Here is a 16,082-nt window from a genome sequence, read left to right on the forward strand (position 1 = left end):
AAGATGGTAAAACTTTCTCTGTATAGAACAGTTATTAGTAGAGCACCAGCAGCTACCATCTTTACCATTGCCCATCTTTGATAAGGAAAAGGAGCAACCCCACAAAAGCTATTAAAGATCTCACCATGCAGATGCAGTTTATCTGGAACGCTGTAGAAGTGAGGACCGTGGGGTCTACGGGGATCGTACATCAGATCATGTTCAGACTCCACAACCCCCTACTGCTGTCTAACAGGCTTGGCACCACTGTTGGAAGTCCACCTGAAGTAAACCCATCGCCTAGAGGGATCTAGGGAAGAACGGATGATCCTGGGCTTCAGCAATTACTTCGTATAATTAAAAGCAAAGCCCTAAAAGCGTGGATAAACTGCAAGAGGAAAAGCTGAGGAGGGGAGTGTAACACGTAATGCTACAAGAGGTTAACAGTGGAGCCCAGTAAAACTCCAGTCTGCTGTCTCAGCACGCTGCACATGGGGCTCCAGCGGCCAGCAGACACACCAGCAATGTCCTACAGGTGGGCACTTCGTGGGCAGCTCCTCTTCCCTCCCCCCACAGCTCACCAGCAGAGGAGCAGGAGGCCTCCACCAGTCGCATGAAGCGGGGCATGGAAGACCAAGGACACTCTGAGCCTCCCCAGAACTTCCACACGCTACTTGGATTCACCTGTTGAAACCCCGCCTCGATTACTGATGACATTCAGTGCTCACAGATCTATCAAGAGCAGGCCGTTCCAGTGCAGAGTCTTAATTAAAATCTATTAGATGTTGTCCAATTACAGAAAATCTTTCTACTCTTAATACAATTAGCATACCTTAATATGCAGCAAGAGTCACTGTCGAGGTTTGCTACTGGATTTTACCTGGAAACGTGGTTAATCAGCAGTTCGGAAGGGAAAACAATACTATGTTTTCAAAATTGGTTTTATTTGAGTAACAGCAACACCTTAAGGCCTGGGAACAGACAACCCCTGTACCAACCGCAGCAGCAGAGAGCCATACCTGGAAGCAATTCTGTAGTTCAGACTGAATGTAGAGACACGGCCAGCCAGGAAACTACTTCCCCAATTAATATTTTATTCATTGGCCATGAATAAAAGGTTCTAATTTTCAGCAAGAGCCTATTCCACCAGATACTGGTACAGGACACAACGCAGCAGCAGGCCTTGGCGCAGACAAGTTATGTTTGCACAGGACATGAAATGTTGGGAGAGAGCAGCTATTTTAACCCTTAAATCAGGACCAAAGCTATTCCATCACCTTACATCTCCATCTGCCAAAAGATCAGAGTCAGGCCTCCTAAGCTGACTGGATTCAGCACGGTAGCAGAAAAAAAGCTCCCACCCCAACTCAATCATCAGCTTCTCTCACTCATCCTGATGCACACACTCCTAATAAGTATGGAAAAGTTGAAGACAGCCTCTCAAAACCAAACAGCCCTAGATGCAGTTGCATTAACTCCTACAACTTTCCTGGATTTTCAGACCCAGTCCCATCAATTATCTCACAAAAAGTTTAAATACTCAGCACTTACTCAGAACAAAGTGACAGGGCCACTGGCAAAAAGCCCTAATGCTGCTGGAGCGGCTCAAACAAGTATCTTATCAGGAAGAAAAAAAAATGTATTTTATTCTACAAAGCAGAGAACACAAATTCAGGTGTTTTTTTTGTTGTGTTTTGTCCCTGTGGAGTTAATGTGAAGTGATAAAAGATTCTGCTAAAGGGAAAAGGGAGGTAGGATTCTGAAGTTCACTAAAGATGACAAAAGGATTTAGCCGGCCCTCCATTTTATTTATCTTTATCCTTAGTAAAAAGAACTGTAGTCACCTTGGAGACATGAGGTAGCTACAAAGGAATATGCCACAGGACCAAAGGTGACAACGCAAAATCCTAATGTAAACTCTGTGTATGCCCAGACAGCAAATGCTATTTCTCCAGGAACTTCTTTAACAGTACTGAACCCAGCAAAACCAGTACCTGTGAAGCCAGAGCTCCAGAATGTTATTTTAACGCAGGTTTGCAATTCTGCAAGCAAGAACATATGGCACATAGGGGGAGAACTCTCCCCTTCCCTGTTCCCTTTATCTCCTCCTCCTCTTCCATTGTTTTTAAGATCAAAAGCTTTGTTCTCTTGATCGGTAATTAAGTACAAGTCACCCAGTCCAATTCTTCAAAAAGTAATTAAAAGGTTATCAAGAAGAAAGAGCCAACATACAGGTGTTCCTGTTGTATCTGTAAATAGGTCACCCCAGTAGATAATTCAACTCTTATCACTAGTATCACGTAATTTGAAGTTCAAACAAAATACTTAATCTTTCAGTCAATTAAATATGGCCAAAGAGATGACATGGCTTCTAACTGCATACACAGCATATCGACGGCAATCCTCCTCGGAACTCTTTGGTCATTCGTCAGGGAAGAAGGATGAGTATCTCTAATAAGAACAGCAACTTTAACAGAAGACACTGTGCATAACATGGAGACGTGAGCTAGAAAACAAGTTATTGACAGTGAGCTAAAGGCAGTATAGATCTCTGCTTTGCTTTAGGTATGAAGCTATTGCAGTAGCGATTTGCAGACATCTCGAACCCTTCAACACTTCCTCGGGATCAGAATGGGGCAGTTCCTCACAGCTCTGTAAATATACACCTCCTAGTAACTTCCGTGAAAGTGCAGACCGCACTGCTATAGTTCTGGGGATAATGAAGGCTTTTTCTTAATACACTGGCTCAAACGAACGTTTTCTTCGCCAAATAAATTCAGTATCATTGAAACATTTCCTTTGAACAGGGAAGGTAGACCAGAGGACAGGGCAGTTGCTTACCCACATCACACAGGAAGGAAAGCCCACGGTTGTAAGATCACAGAAGTTACCCCAGCGTTGTTCAGCATGTGTGCAAGCAAGCAATCTCTCCTGATAAAAAAAGATCACATATTCTGTCCCTTGGGCTTTCCAAAGTAGTTTTAAACATCTTTGGAGCCTGATTTTCTAAATCCACCAGTCCTATTTTGATTGTTAATTCAACGGCACCCTTCAGGAAAACAGAATTTGGTATGAAATGACCAGATATATTAGATAAGAAATGACCGGGATCTGAGTGCAAGCCTGAAACTTCAAATAAGTAAATTAGCAACTAATTTAAGATTCTCACATTAAAAGCATCCTGCAAATTATCAGCAGCAGATGAAAAAGCTTGAAGATATCATGTGGCTTTCTTGTTAACTACTGTCTGGTTATGTCACATAACAGTCTGACACAAAAAGGTGCAGAGAGTCTCCCAAATCCCATAGCAATCTTAGATCTATAAATAACTCCAAATATTCAAATTTTAGTCAGGTCTCTGCTGAGCTTCTAAGCCCAGCACAGTGGGAAACCAATCAGGAAACCAACCTGATTGGAGCATCCTCTTCACAATGACACAATCAGCAAAGCACAATGGGAATTTGCAAAAAGACTATTCTTGAGTAGCTGCAGTTTTCAGATCAGGTCTCCACATGCATCCCCTCTGATCCCACTGGCAGTACGGAATAGTTAGGAACTTGAAGGATGAGCACTTGGGAGAGTTTGGTCTGGTGGAATGAGCACAAACACCGCTTAAGAGAAGGGAAAGCCAGAGACAGGCACCGAAGGGAAGTTACAAATCTCATCTGAACTCATGAAAATACACAGCTCGCCTACTCAAGCCAAGGGACAGCCAGACCCGCAGCCGTCACTGTTCTCAGGTTTCGAAGAAGATTCTGTTAAGTGGTCCCTGCTGAAAGGCAGCGTGCAGCGTTGGGGAAAAACGAGTTATTTGAGAGAAGCTGAAGGAGCAAGGACTCAGAAACAAGCTCTGATTTTAGCAAACAAAGCAAAGTCATGGAACTGAAAGATGACAACAGCCCTGGATGTCTAAATTAAGACACAGAAACGCGTTTAATATTCACATACTCATCACAAACGCGCAACGCAAATTCCCAAATATATAGTAAAGCAGTTTATTAGCAAATGTCTCATTGGATTAAGTCTGCTCTTATTCTATTAGGGAACTTTCACACCACATTAAATTGCAAGACAACAGGGTGTTTGTCAGCACACAATGAACGCAATTATTAACCCCTTCCTAGAAACACAGAGAGATGACACTGTGACACATCAGGCCGGGGAGGCTCTCAGGAATATATTCCATTAAACGGAACAGCAGCGTACTGAGACAGCTAACCATTCTCCACCCCTCAGCACAAGCAATTATCAACAGCAAGATCATTCTCTTCTCCCAGGCAAGCAGGCATGACCTGCTGAAAGACATCAGTGATGCTCAACAACACAAGCTCGAGAATGGGAGAAGCAGAGATACAATTCCTCTTCATTAACCTTTTTGTTGGTCAGCCTTGAAGACACCAAACAAAACAGCTACCTTCTCTACAGAAGCATGTTTAGTTGGTTTTTTTCCTTCTTTTACACTTGCTTACAGCTTATTTTGGCCCGCCTCCTGGTAGCATGAGCTTTGATGAATGACGCATGGTCATCCATCTTAAGAGTGCTGCACTTCGATGATGAATTGAGTACATTTGGAAAGCAGTCTGAGAAAAAAAGAAAATTGATAGCCACAGGAAAAAAAGAAAAGGGAGAAAGAAGAAAAAAGAAAAACCAAATGTTGGGCAAACGAGTTTAACGAGGCGAGATTGATGTACAAAAAAATATAAGCTGATCAAAGCGAGACACCAAACAGCACAGAGGAGCAAGCTCCAGGTGTTGAAGTCGCTAACCTAGAAACACCAGGGGAAGAATGCAAGCGTCCATCATACAAAATTAAGTGAGACATGGGCTCTTGCAAGTCCTAAGTGCTTTCAGACCTCTAGGAAGCCTCCTCAATACCTTTCCCCCCACACACCTATTTCACTTTCCTGTACTGTACTAGATAGACCCCATTTCCTGAGCACCTTAGCTCCTCATTAGAGTTTCATCCCACAACTTAACACTCACCTACCCCAGCTGCACATGAAGTTCACCAGCGATGCGGAGGAAGGACCTTATTTGTCTCCTCGCCTCCCACCAGTGCAGGGCTACAAACTATCAGGACCGTACTGAAGATATATCTCAGAGTTTTGTTGTACCGGTCAACCGCAGGAAGATGCCCTTTCTGCCACTTCTATCTATAATCGTATCGTGCTTACAGGTAGCTCAGAGCAATACTTGGATGCAACCTGTGATCAGCATCTTACTAATTTACTCCACCACGACCCTAATTCTGAATTCATTTCATTCACATATTTTGCTTCTTCAGCAGAACCTCCCACTGACATCTAGAGGCAAAAGGAAATCTCTGGCACCACTGATGAGTGAAGCAATTTGCCAGGGGACTTCTCAGGGCAATAGGAGCACTGACTACTCAGCGTACAGTTTCCTGAGCAGAATTTTATACCAGACGTAGGCAGCCTTCACATAATACCCAAAGCAAAGCACTATGCTACCTTCTGATTAAATTATGAGGTCCCATAATTAAGATGATTCTCAAGCAGAGTTACAAGATGAAGATATGATTCATTTGCGTAACTGAAATCATCTATATGAAGAGCTAATTTTTACCAGTGTTTCTTTTCTGGTTGGGTTAGACAAGGCACTAAGGTTAAAGGATCTGTCCTAAAGTGGTCTGAAGTAAAATTAATTTCCAGGACTGTTCATGACCACAGCATTCTTACTAGGAATTCTCACACTGGATGCTGCCACTGTTTCCATTACGTTTTGTAATATATTACTGTCAGACTTCAGCTGCAATCGGACACTACATTGAACAGCAGTCACGTCAAGTCACCCAGCTGATTTCATCTATGCCTCTCATCTGGTGGTCCAAGATCATGGCTCCTTCAAATGCAGAGGTCTGACGTGTCATGTAACACTTGCTACCACAGGAATACATTTTTTTTTTTTTTCCAAAGTCAGCCTCTCATTTAGCTTTTTGTTAATGCCAGGATGGTACCTGAAAGTCCCAGAGACTGGAATCCATGGAAAATCTTCATACCAAACCATGTTATTCGATAACTACTTACCCCTAAAGATCCAACAGCTTAGTCAGATGTGAGAGAATATCACCCCTGTCCAGCTGGTGAACAGACCAAGTTAGTCTATAGCTCTGCCGTTGGATAATTCCCTGAAACCCATTATCCATCCTCCCGCTCCGAGAATCTATTTTGGATTGAGGGAAGGTCCTCCGCACGTTAGCTCTGCTTTCCTCTTGCTTCATTTTCTAACTAACTTCTCTGGATGTCTAGAATGACTCTTGATAAATCACTACTGTCAGGCGTTCAGAGAAACATTTCAGACCTTATCAGAGATAAGAAAGCAAAGCAAGTATAAGAACTGCTCATGAAGAAGCAGTCCCAGTCTATTGCAGCATAAACATCCAACCTAGATTTAATCCCAGTGGCAGAAATGGGAACATGTTTATAAACATCACTGTTACAAACAACGTACCTTGTTCTCAGATTCCCCTGCTGAGGCAGTCCATCGTAGATAGATAACACATCAAAATCTTCCTCTAATGCAAAGGACTGGAAAACAAGTTGTATCCTGTTCTGCTCCTCGGCAGTGATTGTCCATGTGCAGTTTGCATAATTTGGATATCCATATGGAAACCCTGGACTCTGTATTGTCCCGTTGGGGCCCTGCAAAACGTGACTGCAGTTCTGGGCTGGCAAGAGAAAAGACAAAAGTACAAATCAAACGTTGTAGGAGAAACATTTCATATCTTCACCATCAAAACAGATCATACAGGATTCTTTCCACTGAATTTCTTCTCATTTCGTGATCCCAGGGAACAGATAAAGGCAAAAATCTGAAGTCCTTCCCGCAGGAACTTGGACCCCAGATACTCATCTCTTGGGCACTGCTCCCTGTAGCTGTAAATGTAATGGGCTTGTAACAGCTGGATTACACAGCTGCTGACTAAAAGGAAAACCGATGCTTACTCACCCATCCCATCACAGCCCACAACAAAGTCCAGTAAACCCTTCACCACACACTGCATTTTGGGATTCAACACGTTTCAAGAGTGCCTGGCCATGCCGGGTGTCTCAGGCATGAGGGGTTCAGAGGCCACAAAACACTAACAATGCCAAAACTGACCATCTCCGTTACCCTTAGTTACACTTGAGTAAGAGACAGAAGCTCAGGGCTCAGCTGTGCCAAGGGACACAGACCACCCCTCACCCTGAAAGGCCAAAACCTGCAACGGGCACCATACACAGCGAGGAACCCAGTCACCAAACGAGTAGCCCGTCTGGTCAAGACTGCATGAAAAGTGAACGGCAAAAGATCAGAAGTTAAAGTTGTCCTGACTCCAGAAAAAGCAGGACAGTTCAAAGGCTTTAACAAACCGTATCTGAATAGTTATTTGGAATAAAAAACCAAAGAGAAACCCTGTATCTTTGCAACTTCTTAGAATGGCAGTTCTTCCCCACCACCCCCATCCACATTCTCTCAGGTAAGCATTGCTCACCAGCCTGAAACTACCTCCTAGCAGGGAGAAGAGCCGACGGTTTTTCTCCAGGGCCTTGCCGTGCAGGCTGCCGTAAGGAAGAGGCATGTTCCCGTCTGCACACCCCGAACTGGCAACTGCACCACTGCAAAGCAACACGGACTGCAGCCCAGAGCTGCCATCGTCAGAAACGCACGTGCTCCTATTAGACCTGATGCAGGTATAGCAGAAAAAAAACCTGCTGGCCAGACCCAGCCTTCTCAGGCTGCTCTGTTTTCTCTTGGCCAGTTCCACAAGTTTTCCACCCCTTGTGCAAGCAAGACATAGCAAATGTCTTCCAGTCAGTATTTCTGAGGAGGTGCTGGAGAGCTACAACTTTGAGATCCACCTTTTCCTGCACCCACCAGCTAAATACCTCACACCTCCCCGAAATCAATTGTCCTTCCCCAAGGCAGTACCTGCAAACACTCCATCCCAAAGATAGAGATTAACTGCCAGGATGTACAATTTTTAGATAGATGAGATGTTCTTCTCTCTGGGGAAACAGGTACATAAATATGTTTTGGGAACAGCCCAAATGACAAATTCTCCTTAGTGTTTTCCTCTCTCCTCACTGCTGCTTTATCCCAATGTCTTTTGAGACACAAAGAGAAATTCACTCCAAACAAACTAGTGTAACTCCTACTGGCTTTAATGGAATAACTCCTCCACACCAAAGCTAAATTCCAGGCAGTCTGCAAAGGCAACTGTGGCGAGACCAAAAGCAGATTTTCACCTTCATCCTACAGCCAGCATCAGAGCTGCTGATCACTGCTGCCTGCATTTGCTCTGTCTTTTCTTACCAAAGCTGGATTGTTTGCCCCTGCTTATGTAGATAACTGAGGCTTTCAAGTTGAAATGAATTAAGATTAGAAATTACTTCTTTGATTTCTCATTGCTTTTTTTTCAAAGGCGGCAATGGCATTTGCACTTCTGAGTGCCAACCAGCTACAGGTAAAGAACTGCAGAGTAGTGCTCATTAAAGCCAATTATAATTAGATTGACCTACTTTGGTGCAAAAATGCTTAGTGGAACTTCCCTCCGCAAGACGAAGTTCACAGCTTTATGAATATAAAATGGTCAATCACATTTACTACCCAGGGAATCTTTCTGTATCACGTTTATTATACCAATGAGAGTTAGGACAGCCCCATAATCCACCAGGGACCAAAACGGAGCTAGGCACATAACTCGTTAGCAAGGGCAGCGTAAAGTACTTTGCTTTTCTACAGCACCTGGCATCTGCCTCTCTCAGTGCATTTTGTCAATACATAATACATACAAGAGTGAAATCTACCTCCCTCCTCCACTTCAGTTCCATTTATTTGTAAGGTTCACTGAAAGGATGTATTAGCTCGGTGCCAGAAAGCTGCGCAGAGCTGGGAATATTACCGTTATCACAGAGTGGTAAAATTAGGCCCAGTTTGGTTTAATAACTTGGAGACTGCCAAAGATCCATAAGCTTCAGTTCTCTAAAATTCAATCACATCCTCTTTTCTTCAACCAGACTGGCACTCAATAGGCAATGTGGGGATATTGAATCTGTCTCTACTGCACATTTTTTATTTTAATCATAAGTAAATGTCATCAGAACAATTTAAGGAAATTGGGAAATTAAAGAGGCTGTATCTCTCCATTTCCTGACGGTATAAAAGCTACTGAAGCTGCATGAAGTTCAGAAAATAAAGTCAAGGTCAGAGACACCATATTCTAAACACTTCCAAGGTCATAGGAAAGGCAACAAGCTTTAAGTTCAATATAAATTCATGCCATCCTTGCATAATTAGTGACTCAATCAAAGGCCAGAAAAATGCACATAACCTTACAACCTAGCTGAAGAAAAAAATGAATAGAGAACAGGACACAGTTTTATGACATACCAAATCCATCTACTGAAGTATTTGCATGTTCATTATTTTGACCAAGATGTGCTGTGGACACAGCTAAAAGAAAATTTCTTATTGCAAACAAAAATTAGTTTTCCAGAAGCTGACAAACTGGAAAGCAATATATTCTCCATCAACTGTAATAGCAGGGAACTTCATTTACATTGGACACTGCTGGAAGAAGTCAGCAGGCACAGGAGAGAGATCCAGGAAGCCCAGGAGAATTTATGCATACACTGTAATTTGCTTTCAGGTTTAAGGTAGTTAAGTTCAGGCTTTACTGACAACACCTTATCTAAAAATCTGAAGTACATGACAAGGAGACATTCCGTTTCTCCACTGAAGACTTGCAAAAACAATTCTCTTTACCCCTTTGACCCAGGAGCATGAGTAAGTTGAAAGGTATGAAAGGTCCCTGCCAGTGTCTGTGCTATCAAGTTCCAGGTGAACTCGTACTTGACAGCAGACAACATTCTTCCAAAATTTCCGGCATATTCTCTCCAACCCCCAGAAGTTTGGCACGAGGCACCTCCACAGACCTTAACTCAAGTCACAGGAATGCAGCAGCTTCCCGCACAGACCAGTGACCTGCCGTGCCCTTTATCCCAGCTCAGACTGGGGTGACCACAAGGAACGGCAACAATGACCCTGTACCCAGGGACCAGCACCTTGGCACCCGTTGTAGGTTAATCAGCAGCAGCCCTGGCATGGGAGGAATTACAACCCTTCCAGAACGGCTGCATCTCCCCCTCTCAATTTGCCACTCTTTATCCACAAGCTACAACAGTGAATGAGAAAAGTAAACGCCCAAGGCTGCAGGATGAGATGTCATTCACCATAAGGCTCAGTGGGGCAGTGTAAATGTTTATGCAGATATTTCAGCTTCTACTACTATTATTCACAGACTTACGCTTTCTGAAGGTATAACATCAACATCAAACTCATCAGTGGATACACATTTGTGGGCACATGTCCTATTTTATGATGGAGATGACCGGTCTGAGAACGGAGTTCATTCCAACTCGTACCCTGCCAATGCAGCCTGCTATTTTCAATTCTGGAAAGTGGTTTATTACGAGAGTGTATCTTTTTAATGAATGCATTACTGTAATTTTATTGCAGTAGCACTTCAAGTTTCCAGACAAGGATGAAGGCATTATCATACTTGGCACTGTTCAGTGGACAGAGCCTTTCTCCAAAGGGATCACGGTATAAGGTGAAGGAAAAAAAACCCACAGCCCAAGTAAACCCACATCTGTGGAGGACGTGGGGCTCTGCAGAAAAACGTCTTCATCCAGGGGGCACAACCATTTCCTTAATGACAGAGCTTAAAACTCAGCTTTACCAGTTCCCACCTACGCCGCTTGTTTTGTGAAATACACACTGCTCGAACAACGTAAACAGGCTAATCAGCTTCACTTCTGGCTCATATGCACAAGGAAAAAGATGAAATATTTACTTTGCAATATGCTCATAGAAGAACTGCATTTCTAACAGAAATATGGGCTGCCTGCAGCACTTTATAATGTACAGTTAATCCACATGCCACAAAACTTAACATGACTGGACACTTAAGCAAAAAATAAATAGCGGCGTACAGCTCCAGCTGCCTCTTGCTTAAGTGGGAAGGCTGCAACCCGCCCCCCCCCCCCCCCCCCCCAGCTTCATTCTGGGTATCAATCAGCCTCCTGCCACCAGGAGAGCGGGAAGAATGTTCTAGTACTCAAAAAGCAAGAGTTCTTTTGACAGTACAAGCTACACGACCGGAGACAGAAGCTAGCAGGAGGCTTATTTACGCTGTATATCTCAAGCTGTTTAGACACATGAGCGTGGGACCATTCTTGCGGCAGTCAGTCCAGCTTCAGCCTAACGCCACATGGCTAGCCAAGTTCCAAAGCAGAACCAGTTCATCCCTCAGTAACTACAGTGTGGGCAGCATTAACTGGTTCTCAGGTCTTCCAAGTCTCAGGACTGACAGCCGTGATGACCACCGCACATGGATCAAACCAAACCAGATTACATTTACAAAAGAGGAGACTCAATCATTCAAGCACCTTCCCAGCAACAGCATTTGGCTATTTCCTTCAAATAAGCAACACTCCCGTGCAGGAGCGAGCTGCCTCAGCTGCTGTACCCTTCAAGCCCCTGGCTGGGTCTAAGTTTCATCACTTGACATTGAATTTCAGCAGCTCTACAGACTCAGATAAACTCGCATTCAAGTTCTGTCACTACAAATTTTCACCAAGTTGTCAGTAGCTAAAACAAACAAAGGCATTGCCTGACATTACAAGTGCGAAGGATATGGGTACAAAACATCACCCATCACCTTCCACCTACCTGCAATTCCTTCCACTTACCAGGACAGATCCATGGTGGTGTAAATCAAGGGAGCATTTTAACTATGTTGATTTACATCATTTTAATATCTAAGGAAGCAATACTTTAGAGAGAGAAAGAGAATTTATTTCTGAAGTGCTTCCTAAAATATAAGTTGATGCACTTTGTTTCTCAGCAGAAAAGAAATCTAATTTAGCCAACTGATGTATGGTCACTGCACAATTCAAAAGGAAGAAAATCAAATCATATACACTGACTTGCTCTCAACAGTATCATCTATTGGTGATACATGACTGTCTTCTCCTTAATGCAGTAGGTTTTGGTATTGTCATTTTCTTTAGTTATTATTACTTAAGCACAAATGTTTCTATTTCGTGTTGTTCTAGCCTAGTCAATGAAACAGATGAACATAAAAAAAAAAATCTTTCCTCAAGAAAAATGAAATCCACATCCTGCAGACACACAAACACATTGCATCCTGACCTGAAACACTAGGGGCAAATCCTGCCCATACATCACCAACTTCTCTTTTTTTTCTTTATTTACATTATGCAATGAAGGTAAAGGACTCTGGACAGTAAAGTTCTTCAAAGCAAGACACTCTATTCCAACTCCGAACCAGCACTCAAATGCTGACATCAGCTGTCAGCGTCCCCCGAGAGCACATCTGGAGGCTCCGACGAGCAGGGCAGAGCTTGGGGATGAGACAGCAAAACCAGCCAAACTCAGGGCAGAAGTGCCCCAGCTTTCCTTGCGGGGTGATACATGTGAAACCACACAAGACTCGTGCAGCTTCTCACACAACTGGGTATATGCCACAGCACAGGACCAACACCCCAGGTCCCGACTGGACAGTCCCCTCGCATGAAGGCACAATCCCTGTTCCAAACAGGGGGTGTCACAAGTGGGTTGGGAAACCTTCAGCTTCTTCACACAGGTCTTCTCACAACCTTCTTCCCAAAAGTAACATACTAAAATCGCACCCCTTGTATCAAACAGTTCATCTTTAAGAACTCATCTAAGTAGGAAAAATGTTCCTTTCCCCAGTGTTTACTGTTTTGAATTGTTTATCAGCAACCAGTTATGCTTTCTTACATAGTAGTCTTCTAAATCATTACAATCGCTAAAAAAGGTTTACCCATAGCCTAGCTTTGACACTCTGGCTCACACAATTTTAGTGAACAAACAAGGAAAGTACCTTTACGCTTCATAAATCTAGGCCTTGTTTCCCTAAGTATTCACCTTTTCGTAGTTTTAACTTAACCTACAGTCTTATATCAAAGCCTTCTGGGTAATAAATAATTCAGAGACATTCCATTAACTATAACTTTTAATCAAAAGCCAGTGGATCCGAGATCATCATCAAGGGGATGATTTACATCTCAGCCAGTGCCTTTTCTCTCTGAACACATGGAGTGATAAACTGAAGAATGCAAGGGCAAAGAACATGCATTTTATCCGAATCCAGCTCATGCCATTACTGCCAAGTCCAGAAAGAATTATAACATCCACCTCAAATCAAAAGAGTCTGTGAGTTTTCAGCAGGATGGCACAATACCGTGATACTGCAAATCAAACATATCATTCCTGAAACCAACTTAGTCACCTCCAGTTCTCTGGAGAGAGACATTACCTCCCTTCCATTCCAACAGTCTTTCACTCCCACTCTGTCATCACTTTGTCCATTTTAGCGCTACCCGGGCTTTTAGGCTGTTATTGCAGAGATCTGTTACACTTCGGCATTGTTCCAACGTTAGCATAACAATTCAATTTTAAGGGCTTCCCAAGCAGTGAGAGAGGAACAAAAGGAAAAAAAAAAAAAAAAAAAAAAAAAAAAAGAGGATGGTGGAGTGAAGATGCTGTAATAGCGTATTTAGTTTTTCCCGCGTGTTCCCGCCCTTCCTCTCCCAACCAAAAAATTTGTCTTGGAAAATTATGCAAATTTCCTATACATATTTGGGGTTCCTAGTCACATTGCTGACCTTGGAGTTCCCCAGCAAAAGCTCCAACCAAGCAACCTTACAGCTGGAAAGTACAAAGACTTGCAAAGAAAGAAGTTGGGAACTTCCAGCTTTCACTGCACCATCCTCACACGCTGCCACACTACTCTGATCGTGTTCATTTCTAAGATAGGTTGGAAATGTTACATTTCAGATTAGGAAGAACCTGTACAAAAAGCATCATAGCTCTCCATTTTCTTAACATCTGGCCCAGATTCATCTTGTTATTACTTTAGACCACGGCATTTTCTCCTACCTACACTGGACTCAAAGAACAGTTTATTCTCCCCAGCCCTCTCCTCCTGAGACAAGTGATTTATCAACCTGCAGCACATAATGCCTGCGGGCATCTGAAAGGCAAGAAAGGAAAATGACCTTGCGTCTATTCTTTTCAATTCTCTAGAAATACAGTAACAGCCTACACAGAAATAAAGACGCCTAACACTGGAAATGTTGGGGGCAACAGATCCAAACATGTTCAGAAAGCACTACTGTAAAACAAATGAACCCAACCTGTTCAATGCTTCCCTGTTCAATGGTGTTTCTGAACCCCCAGCGAGGTTCTGGACTCTCCCTACCTGTCCTGAAGCGTAAAGTCAAAAACGGGACAGAGTGTTGCAGCTAAGCCCAGCCCCGAGCAGAACACTGCCTCATCCACACGGCCGGGATGCCAACTGTCACCCCCACTGGCACATTCCCTCCTCTATGCCCTTCTCCTTTGAAGAGGGCCTTTTCTGCTTTGTTATACTTTAGTTTTGTATTTTGTGAATGAGCCTTGAAAGGGCACATACTTCCAACAGCAGGGTCAACCGAGTGTGAAGATGCTGGACAGGAAACGTCCAGTTTCAGGTAATATCAGAAGCTGTTGCAGGACAGAACCCGGCATCACAAGAACATGACACTGCACATATGTCCTGTCTTACAGCTGCACTGCAGTCCCCTGACATGCTGAGAGGCCAGAGACTTCAGCTGCTGGAAAGCAATGCCTCGTTTGGTTGAGCTAGAAATTGCCTAAGTGAGCACACTGGTCATAATAGCAGCTGCCAGATTTTCCCTTGAGGCTCAAGTCCTCTGTTCTTAACAGAGGGAGAGCAGCATGGCATGCTGACCTGACACAGGCTGTCCCCTGCCAGCCTGCTGCACTCCTACCCTGCAATGACCTGGAAACAGAAGGCACTTCAGTCTTCAAGACCCTCATCACATCTTTTGTTTGAATAAAAAGATTGGTATCAAAGGGAAGATGAAAAAAAAAAAAAAAAAAAATCAAATCCCACTACCTGCTGTGTAGCTGGTAAGAACTCGAGCTGTTCTGCAGTGAATACACCAGCACACGCTCCTGTTGGGTTATCACAGAGACATTACAGTGTCATGGTGGCTTTCCCAAACACTCCTGGAGATTTATAGGCCACTTCACCATCTGTAAAGCTAACCTTCTAAAGAGAATCAAAGCAAGCTAGAAGACGGGACAAGCATTTGCAAGTAAAGACTTGCACATAGTGAGGGGAAAGGGAGATGGTTTCCCTTTATTTTACTGTTAGGAGGGGAGGCAAGAGGGCTTAAGGACTAATAATAGAAGATATTAAAAATATTACTTTGGAGTTATTTTAATAAGCATCTAGAAAATCCCTGGTAACACATTCTTTTTAATATAATTAGTACTGGAGTAAATATTCGAGAAGTCTGTGTTCAAGACACATCAATGAATACATTTTCCCATTTACAGCAGCAATCTTAAATACTGCATTTTATTGGCAGGCAGGCAGCTAGCTGGAGAGGGGCAGGCAGGCAAACCACTTCAGACACCACCAGATCCAATATCCAGTGGGTAACAACGATACAATGGTAGTAAACATTTCAAACGTGCACAACAAAGAAAACTCTGCCTGGCCAAGACCGACCAGGAATTTAAAATTACTAATTACTCCACAATACAGAATGCATCAGTATGTTTTCGCTAAATCTGTTTTTACCATCTTCCTTGAAAACATGGTGACAAAGACCACATTGACTGCATCATCTAGAAGGCTCCTGGAACATGCGTGCATGGAACAAAGTCATGAAATGGGGTCTGCCTGTTCTGACTGCAACAAAAAAAAAAAAAAAAAAAAAAAAAAAGATTGTTTCCACGCTCTACTGACCTACAGAGATTGTGTTTAGTCAAGCAAGCAGAGTTTGTTGATGCAAGGGGGATACATAGAAAGAAAGAAACCCCTAAATGTTTTAATGAACAAAGCATAGGACTTTTGTCAGCGAGGCCAAACATACTACAGCTCACCCTGCTTTAAGCTGAGTTCAGCTTTATCAGCATAGTTACCAGGGAAGATCTGCCACATCAGCAGCTCCTTTTACCTGTTTGAAACCCGACTA

At 43.2% G+C, this 16,082-nt stretch overlaps 1 protein-coding gene across 1 annotated transcript in view; it reads right to left on the reverse strand.

Moving 5' to 3' along the window:
* CSMD2 (CUB and Sushi multiple domains 2) overlaps positions 1-16,082 on the reverse strand; it is a 301,013-nt gene that overhangs the window by 264,205 nt on the left and 20,726 nt on the right. The window contains exon 3 of the mRNA XM_080381216.1: positions 6,451-6,667. Within this exon, the coding sequence (XP_080237342.1) occupies positions 6,451-6,667 (217 nt within the window). The remainder of the gene's footprint in view (positions 1-6,450; positions 6,668-16,082) is intronic.

Source organism: Falco punctatus (genome assembly GCF_963210335.1).
Source record: "Falco punctatus genome assembly, chromosome: 3".
NCBI classification, from domain to species: domain Eukaryota; kingdom Metazoa; phylum Chordata; class Aves; order Falconiformes; family Falconidae; genus Falco; species Falco punctatus.